The 10,724-nt window shown below is 35.9% G+C and overlaps 1 protein-coding gene across 1 annotated transcript in view; it reads right to left on the bottom strand.

The window, feature by feature from the left end:
• The window catches only part of Topors (Topoisomerase I-interacting protein), a 57,118-nt gene continuing 46,394 nt past the window's right edge, over positions 1-10,724 (bottom strand). The window contains exons 6-8 of the mRNA XM_089096351.1: positions 6,181-6,382; positions 3,232-3,418; positions 1-1,222 (exon numbers count right to left, since the gene is read on the bottom strand). Of these exons, the coding sequence (XP_088952477.1) occupies positions 384-1,222; positions 3,232-3,418; positions 6,181-6,382 (1,228 nt within the window). The 3' untranslated portion in view covers positions 1-383. The remainder of the gene's footprint in view (positions 1,223-3,231; positions 3,419-6,180; positions 6,383-10,724) is intronic.

Raw genomic sequence — 10,724 nt, 5'->3', positions numbered from 1 at the left:
TTGTGCTCCAAGATTTATTCAAATTAGCTTTAAGAATTAAGCAATTTTACAGACTCGACAACAGGGAATCTTAAATAAGAACCTCAACAGTTTTAACAGACTCGACAAAAGAAAAAAAGTCTGAATTTCCACAGTAATTTTTTTTTTCACTTTGCTATGCATTTGGAACCCCGAGGAATGTACAGCATCCGTGCACAGCATGAAGCTATCATTTTGTTTTCGCTTCCAAGCTTAATAACTTCGAAGGAGACATCAAGTAAGTCTGTAATAATAGATCAAAGTCTAACTTCTTATTTTTCAAGAAAAAAAAAGCATTTCTAAAATCACAGAAATGACTGGACACTAATATAAATGTTCCAGTCCACTGAGTCTTAAGGTAGCACTTATTCATGCCAAGATCTGAGACTCGAGCTGGAACTCTTCGCAGAACCTCTACTAGAAGAACTTGAGGAAGTTTCATCACATCTTCGAAGACTTTTTGACTTTTTTCTTTTCGAGTCTCTTTCTTTACTCTTTTTCCTTTTATGCTTCTTACGTTTTCCCGACTTCTTCCGATCAGATCGTTCATCTCTTGATCTTTTGCGCCTTTTCTTTATCCTCTTTTCTTCATCACTAGAGGAACTACGAGAAATTTCATCTCGTGATGATATTTTCAGGGGACGGGGTGATTTCATTTTACGGTTTGGCTCAAATTCAGAATCTGAACTATCATAGTCAGCCTTACGATACGACCTTTTTCTAAACTTTTTTGCACTTGATTCATCACTTGAAACACTGCTCTGAATGCGACGACGCGAGGATCCTGAGCTTTCCCCTACAGTTAAACTAGAGCTACTTCCAGCGCCATTTAATTGCTGTCTCATAAGTCGTTTCAACCTTTCTCCATTTTTGGACTTTCGCGGATTTGGATCAACGGGCGAGGCTGGGACAGATACGGATGTCTCTTCATCAGAATTTATATCAATCAGAACAGGAGTTCGTTCTTGCTTCGGCCTTAGAATGGCAACCACTTCAACATCACTATCGCTTGATAAATCCCAAGGGGGTTGACAAGGGGGTGTTGTTCGTCCCGCAACATTACTACTCTCCCCTAAATCCAGTCTACAAGAGGGTGCTCCACTTGGACCTCTTCCACTTGGACCTGGCTCTGGTGAAGTAGCATTATTTGCCAAAAAACGAGCTACACGCTCTAATGCTTCACTTCTAGAGGTGGTTGGAATGTCTGAAAAAGAAACGTGACTCTGTTTTATTTGTCTTTTATGATACTTAAAATGGAAGATTGCAATTCATAACGTCACTGCCACACCTAGAGATCATGTCTGAAATTTTTACACTTCTGAGGTAACTTTTAAAAAACGTTTATTACATTCTTCGCAAAAGGAGGATCATCAGGGTAATGCACGTTCAATCACACTTTTCCCCTCCTAATCTGCATTGCCCTGCTAATCCTCCATTTCAGAATAGGTTAGGTACAAGTTTGTGGCAGTAGTCTCAGAAATGTGATTCTCAGAAATATGAATCTTCAAATAACATATTTCTTTTGTTCGAAATTTGTATTTATTAATTACGACCATGCCGACCCTCACCAGAGCTGTAGATATTTTGTCGGTTTTGTCTATTTTACTTGTTGCCAGAAGAACATGTTATGGCTGATCCGATAAACTTGCGTTAGGAGCAAGTTTAATTAACGCAAAATCGAATTAATTCAGTAAATTACACTACTTTAGACTACGCTTGGGGGGGGCGCCCCCTAACCCCCCCCCCCCCACCCCTCTGTATCAGCCACTGGTACTGGTATTGATAAAGAAAGCAGTTCTTTCCCTGTTTCGATTTTTCTTTTCCCTAACTTTTTTTTTAGGTCTAATCTCCTATTATGCTTTTTTTTTCCTTTCCCCTCTTTGACTATTTATATTTAATTTTGTATAATCTTTGCAATCACTGTCTATTCGATTGGCAGCGTTCTTAACTATTTGCTTCGGTCTTAGTCACTTCTTTAGCTTTTATTTATGCTCTGTCTTTCTTTTTTTTTTTTCATTGCCACTTTCCAAATAAATACATAGGTCAAAAGTGATGGTGCCTGAACATTGAACTAGGAATCTGTTATGTCTTGTTCTCGTCTTTGCTTAATTTTTATAGTGGATAGAAAATAGCCTATTATTATTAGAGGTCAATGCCAAAGCATCATCATTTCGGGGCATTTGGTTGACTAATAAAAAAGCTAAACTTAATCATGACTTTACCCTTGGCGGTTCAGTCAACGTGTTGGTGATTTTTCCCTATTTTTTCTAAGTTCTAGGTACTTATGCAAGGGTAAGCCCTCATTCAATGTATGTTTGTACCAGTATCAATACCAAGTCCAGAAGTCCTTACATCTTTTGAATTTTATTTTACTAAAACATTTTTGTCTATTTTAAAATTGTATTTTTTTTTCTCCCTTTTTTACTAACTGTTTTGTTTCAGTTGTTGTCAAACCTTGACAGTTACGGTCTAACAATTTTAAGTTAGAAAGCTAAAACGAAAGAAGTTGAAAGTAGAAAGCTAAAAAAGATAGCTACAAAGGATAGTAAAACCAGAAATGGAAAACCTTGAGAAGTAACTCAACTTAGGCTAAAAACTAGTTATATAAAAACTCGCTAGACTAAAAGTTAGCTTTTACTTGCCTCAGTTTTTTTTATTGAGCTTTCATGCCATTATTTCATTTTGGTTGTACACATTGCACAACTAAAAATAATTTTTATGTTACAGATAAAAATTGAATTTTAATAATGTTTTACCGTCTTTAACGTCAGATTTATTTGTGGATTGTTTTGTGAGCAAACGTGTATGAAGATGCTCTATGGTTCAATTAGAGAATGGTTCCAAATGATTAAATGTTAATCAATGGAAGCAAGTTAAACTAATAAATTTAACCAATTCAATTATGTCCTGAGAGCTCCCTTTGGCATTGGACTAACACTAGCTACAAACCAGGACACCTTGTTTAATGATACCAAGTTTCAATATTAAATTTAAGGAATTTCAGTAATAAAAAAAGCGAATAGATAATAAAACTATACATTTTAAAAAAGTATAGAAATTAAATCCTAAGAAGCAGCTTTTTAACAAAAGACTAATTAAAACTTACAACAAGCGAAAATATCTCTCGCAAGACCAAAGCCTACTATACTTAAAAACAAATTATAACACAAATCGGATTATTAAACTACCATGATTAGAGGTCAACAAACTTACATCCAAGAATTTCGTTCCTGATATGAGTCCTAGCAGTGGACGATCTCGACGGAGATAGTTCTTCCAGCACTTCTATTTCACTCCCAGAGTCACTTGAATCTTCTTGTTCGTGTCTGTGCTCAAAATGCACATGCTGATCGTAACCAGTGACATCAAAAGGTGATCGCGCGAATGTATAAAACTCGTGCTGAAATTGAAATTTTATTGAGTTCTTGAAAAATTGAAAGTCAAGTAGCAAAATTTTCTGCCAGAAACTCAAGACCTTATATCAACAACCTGCTTCCTTGTAAGAGCTTAGCATCTTCATTTAACTTTATAACTAACTAACCACATATGTCCACCCCCAGAGCCGTTCAAACAGGAGGTGGGGGGGACACCGGATCAGCTTCCCCGGGCACCACAGCTGGGGAGGGGAGGGGGTTGCCAATTCTGATCAAAATTTTCAGTTTGATTCGAATTTCTTTTTTACTTATATCTGAGTCGGGAGGGAAGGAGGGCCGTAATTAATTTTTCCCTGGGCACCACCAACCCTTGGAACGGCTTTGATCTATCATGAGTAGTTTCTAAGACATTAAGAACGGTTTAGCTTTATCTCTTTGCTCCATCTGACGAAATTCTTAATTGACTTAAATGCTCTCTCAAAGACCCGTCTCATGACTTCAACTTGGTGGAAGCGATGAAAACTTTGACAGCCACGGCTAATTAGAGTAAAGCCAAGACAGATAGTCTCTGTGAGAGGCAGAGCTGGTATAACTTTTTCAGAATAGGAGGCTTTACTTTCATTTGACCCCAGCAGGATAAAAAATAGGAAAAATGTTTTAAGGCTTATCAGGATTCACCGTCAAAACGCTGGATCGAGTCACACTTTCCGCATAAGTTCATTTGTTTTTGCACAAGCCGCTTAAACATCCGTCTGAACCTGTCCTTTTTTTTTCAGGATAAAATTCATGTCTTTCTTAATCTTATGATACTCACGTGTTCCAGAACCATACTTAAAAACTGTGATCATTATGGCTTCTAGTACCGTAATATTAGATTGAGACTTGTGTCCTATTTTTCTATACACTTCAATGGTCTTCTCTGCACTTTAACAACATCTGCTTTCCTCATTAATAATTCTAGCTTCACATCTCGATAGCTTTACAAATACTTCACGTCTCTCTTCATCAAAATTTATTCCCAATTCGAGACTTAGTCTTCTTAGAGACTGAAACCATTATTATCTCTCAAAACTACCAAAAATTCATTCATTTCACCAAAATTATCCGAATAAGCCTTGAATCACTTGGAACAAAACATAATTCTGCTTCAGTCCTTACTCCATGTTAAATGACCGACTAACCTCGTTTGCAACTTTAAAGGATGCAGCACAAGACTTTATAGTCCCTGCCAGTGGTGCTCATCTCCATTTCTTGGCCCTCCCGCCAAGACATACAAATGGGGCTTGGGGCCAGGCATCCTGTGCTTCCGCACAACCTATTTACCTTCCCCATTTACTCCAGCTGCCCATTTACAGCTGTTTTGACTCTGGCTGAGCTTACAGTCACACCACTAAATCCCATTACAAAAAAAAACAATCAGCACCACCAAGACTCGAACCCTTGTCTTTACGGACACAAAATTTCAAGTCCTACCGTAACTAACACAGTTTTATCTTTCCCACATAACAATAATAATTTCAACGAATTTATCCGGTACATTATTAAAAGATAAAACCATCGCTAAATCTTTTCTGTCTGGTGAGTCAAATATCAGCTGATATTCTATAAAACTCAGAACTAAACGGGTTTTGATGATTCAGATACTTCTAAATTATTAATCTAAAAATAAACATCTAATCAGTATATCGTCTTCTCTTCCCAAAACTGCACTCTCCTTTCCTTATAACTTTAGCTACAGCCCGTTTTAGTCTAATAAGTAGGATCATTTGGTGTATCCAACGAAAATCGAACTTCCAACAATGTTATAACACATATACTATGGATTTAAAAAGTACATCTAGTTCCATTTTTGAATTTTGCACAAAAAGCTATATTAGAAAAACCTCTACACACATCCACAATACTTCTCAACTTAAGATACCCAGATATACAAGATAAAACGAACTTAAAGCACCCTGAACGTTCCCGAATCCCCAAGCTGGCATGTTACACCTTTATTTCATATTAGTACGTTCAAAACTAGTCAAAAAAATGTTTATTGCTGTAGTTTCACAATTTTAGCTATAGTGCTTATTCTTTTTATCGAAAAGCTTCGCCAAGCTACACCAACTAATAAACTTGTTTAGCCTACTAATCTTGAAAAAAACATACTCTTTTCAAACTAAGCCTCGCATATTAATTCCCAACACATCTTGGAAAGCAAATACAACCCCAAAAACTACCAAACCAAACTGACTTTCTGGAAATACACCAGTCATGGGTAGGCACTTAAATCCATAAGACAGAAAACGAATTAATTTCTAAGATAGCAAAATTTCAGCTGATTCACTTCTACTTAACACTGAAAATAGACAGGGAATGACAATTATATGAATCATCTTACAGATAGATATTTTAGGAGGGGAGGGGGGGGGTACAAAAGTACACTCCTGTACACGCGCCTAGGGGAATGGCTTAGGCAGATTTTATTTTGGAACTGGTAATATAGTTCAGATTAGTAGCCTTTACTAAGTAATCTAGATCTATCTCCTCCCTCAAAAATATTTTAAGTCGCAACATTTTACGTCTTCTGTTTTAGTATGAATGTGTATACTTTTTGGAATTCCCATGCGAACATAAGAAGTTAAGTGTCGATCCCTAATTATTCAGTAATTAATTCCACATATAATTACATTTCTAATTAAACTTTAGTAATTATTTATTAACCTTTCTCAAAATTGTCAATGAACATGGTAAAATTTAAAAGATAATGGCTATGATTCCATCTTATAAATAATAAATAAAATACCTGGAAATGTTTAGCACGTGCCCCAACGTGTGGTTCAACATGTCTTCTAAAAGCAGGGCTTAATATGCTATGTGATTTTATAAGCTCTAGTATCATGTCAATTAGACGTTGTATTTGTTGCGGATCACCACTATGAACAACCAAAACAGAGAGTTCTCTATTCAACCAAGGCACTAAACGGTGCGTCATCGCCGGATTCTCTCTAAAGTAATAAAAGTCAATTAATAGAAATAAACAAAAAGACGGGCATAATACCAATTATCAAACTGAATATAAGAAACGAGAAAGCTCCAAATAGGAAAAAAAAATAAACGGAAATTGAAGAATTCATTTTATTTCCTTCCAGTAAAAATCCTCTACTTAGCATTGGTTCGATACCCCTTCCCCCGTCTGTCATTTGGAAATTTGTGTAAGAATATACCAAAAGTTGCACTCCCCCCCCCCAATATGCATATTTGGGCTAAACGGTTGGAAAAGAAGGGGTTCTAGAATGAAGCCAGGAATTGAGTTTCAAACATGAAATTGTCATCAGCGTACATACGGAAGTAAGAAATTTCTTGTTCTTTTTTTTTATATACATATTTTTTTCGAATGTACCCCGATACCAAAAAAGGCTCCAGGGAACATGCCCCGATGGCCGTACAAATAAACGTAATAAAGAATAAGCAAATTCTAAAAGTATAAATAATAACTTATGTAACAAAAGGAATAATAGATTTACAAATAATGCTTAGTGATGTGTTCTCAAACTCTACTCTCTGTGAGCGAAAAGGTTCGATACCACTCCATCCCATTTCGATTACCATCACGAAAAAACCAACTTAGGTAGTTTGGACATGACCCAAATATTGAAAAAGACCAGATTCTTAGAATGGTTGAACTAAATAGCCGAAGGGGGGAGGAGGAGGTTGAAGAATAGTCAAAGATCAAATGACTTTAACATTTCTGAGATTTCTTGGCAGATAGCCAAAGCAAACGCTTTAAACATGTTGAAATAGAGGTGGTTAGATCAGTATGTTGGCGGCAGCTGACTTGACAGTCCGACAAATTTGTAGCAGTATTAGTCATCCGGAACACCAGATTTCAGTGACGATCTCAAATAAAAAAAAATAATGCCTTCTTCTTACATAGAAGAAGACTTGGCCTATGAAACTGGCAAGAAAAACATGTACAATCGAAATACAATGAGTAAGCAGGGAGAAACAAGGGTGCATCGATATGTTCAATACACTTGGGACGTCGTAGGTTTTTTTTCAGACAAGTATTACTTTTTTATTAATTTGAGATAATTTATAATTTACAGCGTCTTATCCTTCTTCTATTGAATAATTTATTTTTTATTTAATTTAATATCAATCATTAACAAAAACATATTCCTCCAAATGCCACACAGCAGGATATGAGGAGTGATGATCAAACAAATCCACAAAAAAAAATAATAACAATTAGCATTAACCTCAGAAAGGATATAAAAAAACAAAAAACACAACTAGAAAGTCATGTACCCTGCTACCACTAACTTAACACTCGACGCTTAACTCTTTCCTTAACACGAATAAAGTTAGTTGATTCCTCAGCTTTCCCAGAGAGGAAAAAAGAATATATAAAAATCAAAGAAAATAGATATATCTTTTACATTTAGGACGGCCCAATAGAACAAGAAGAAGAAATATGAATTGCTGCACAGCCGTTCATAGAAGGAGCAATAAACAAAGAAAGCAATAGAAGAACAAGCCAAATAAGAAACAAGGGAAAGAGCTGAAGTCAAAATGACGTTTCAGCTTTTAGCTAGTAAAATGATCCCAAAACGAAAACGGGAAGTCAAAACGATATTTCAAAGAGGTGCTATTGTTTCATAAAGGCCATCAAGCGTGCAAATGAAAAATATGTTCAAAGACAGAACCCTTAAAAGCAACAATAACAGCCATCTTCATAAGATGTCAGTAGAATCAAAGCATTGAAGGAATACTGTTTCAACAGTAAAGAGTAAAGTTTGAAAAAAAGTACATGACATTGTCAAATATACTCTATTTCTTGCTTAAAGAGCCTACTACTACAAACGACTTATCACACTCCAAAGCCGCCCAAAGCTAACACAGTAAGCACAAAACCGGGTCAGTTACTTAGCTAGCTCAAGATCGCCACTCTTTGAGCGCTCTGCGATAAATAGGTTTAAACCGTAGATGATAGTTCCCAGGCGCGGCTTACAACTAGTGTAATAAGGGCCGCTTTTTCACTCATCAATGTGCTAAGATCTTACATCTTTTGTCAGAAAACGCTTAAAATTGAAATCTTTGAACTAAGATCTTATATCTTTTGTCGTTTTTATGCAAACGTGTTTCATCATTCTGCTCTGATCAGTGGTCTGAGAAAAATGATGAGTAGATCATCAAAGTTCTTTCATCATTGTTCTATATGGAAGAAAAATGGCGTTCTTCACAATTTTTGCTAACATCAGTGAGCTGTAAGATCTTAGAACAAATATGATTAAAAAATGATAATCTTTGCAGAAAGATGGAACATCTTAGATGTAAGATCTTAGCGCTAAAAAACGGCCCTATAGATTCTCATCCACATTAATAGTAATTATTAGATAGATAGATAGATATTTATTGCAACAAAAGCCTTTTCGGGCCATGGTAAAATAAAAAAAAAAAAAAAAAAAAAAAAAAAAAAAAAAAAAAAAACACACATTAAATCGCTCACAATTCATCAAAAAAGTTTCTCTATGTGTCATACCCACTCTTACAAATTTACCCAACCTTCTAAAATCATCAAAATTTCTACTTTTTAAAATTTTTTCAAACCAGTCCACATTAATAGTAATTATTCTCATTCTCATCCACATTAATAGTAATTAGATTCTCATCCACATTAATAGTAATTATTATTTAGAGTAGTTTTTGTGGATTGAGCGTCCTCTGGTCAGCACAGAACAGCACCACCTACTTTTCATAGTTTATTATCAGTCTTGCATAGCAAATAAAATTCTGTAGGATAAAATAGGGGTGTCTGGATAGTTCAGGGGTAAATGACGATTAGGCTCGTTAAATTGTTGAAATCATTGATTTGGATCAATGATTTCAATTTTATTATAAAAAGCACTTTTGAATCAACTTCATTGTTAGAAACGATTTCCCAATAATACAGGATATGTCTGAAATAGTCTCATGATTTCCCTTTACTAAAGTAACTATTTTTAAACAAAATTGCCTCGTTCCTCCTTAAACCAGGGGTTCTCAAACTTGCTTTTTCTGTGGAGCCCTTGGACATTATTAAACACAAAACTGATCTACCTTATTCATTATTTACCCTACAATAATTGATTCAATAAAATTATTTATTTAAATAAGTTGAAAAGAAAAAAGAAGAACAGTAAAGCTAGCTCGTAGAAGCCCAAAGTTGACCCAGGGAATAGGGTTGCTATCCATCGTTGCCATCCAGGAAATAGGGAACCGTCCCGCTATGGGCTTTTTTGTAAACATATTCCTAAAAGGTTTAGTTTTGTCCTGATTTTGCAAAAATACTGTGACGAACTTGGCTCAAGTACCAGAGTAACCAACACTGTGAAGAGAATTTTCACGGATGTTGGCACAGTGGACTAAAGAAAGAAATCAACTGCTGTCATGGACTATCAAGCCAAAAACAGTCCCAGTTTAAATACGAGCTTATATAAGAGATACTGATGTGACCAATGTTGAATTACCTAGGATGTTATTTCTCAGTTTTCATTCTATCTTCAATTCTAACACAATATAACCTTAAAACCATTCCACTTTTTTCAACCTGGCGTATCTTTTAATTTTGTAAGTTTGACTAGATCGTTAATTACATCTGGTTCACTGCAAAATATTAAGTGACCATAATCCGATATAATTTTGTCTTAAACTGAGTAATTATTTATAAAAACAAATCTAGAGCTGAGCTAAGGTCAAGCGCTATTCTAAACCTTGGAGAACCAGCAAATAATACAACCCAAACTTTAACACAAATTTTATACGATGAGTACCAGCCAATCTCGTGCCAAAGTTTAATTATGATAGAGAAAGTTAACCGTAGGTATGGGACGGGGCAAACGAAAATAATATAAAAGAGGACTTCATAAAAATAAGTAATTTGATTGTGTAATCAGTATAACAGGTCCTTTTGCACAATCTGCCCTCCCCCTCCAAAAACCCTACTTTTCTCGAGACTGATTTCCTTCCTGCGACTCTTCTGATGAAGTTTCGAAATGTGATAGATATCTACTACTACTACTAACAACTCACCGCAGCACCAAGCCACCTGAGGCCAACACAGCTACGCACACTCCTCCATCCCAATCTATTCAAAGCGTTCCTCTTTACATCCTCTAAGGAAGCTCCCATTTCGCTTGAATCTTTCTTCGTGACATCCTCCCACCCCAACCGCGGACGACCTTCTTTTCGTTTAGCCCTAGACGATTGGCCGAAAGGAACAATCTTCGGCAATCTGTCATCCTTCATCCACAGAATGAGCCCAGGCCATTTCAATCTATCTGTCACTATGTCCTTAGAGAGAGGGAT

This window comes from Artemia sp. Qi Xiang Cuo, chromosome 11, assembly GCF_049724085.1.
Source record: "Artemia sp. Qi Xiang Cuo chromosome 11, ASM4972408v1, whole genome shotgun sequence".
NCBI lineage: Eukaryota > Metazoa > Arthropoda > Branchiopoda > Anostraca > Artemiidae > Artemia > Artemia sp. Qi Xiang Cuo.
This window is presented reverse-complemented; position numbering and strand designations above follow the sequence as displayed.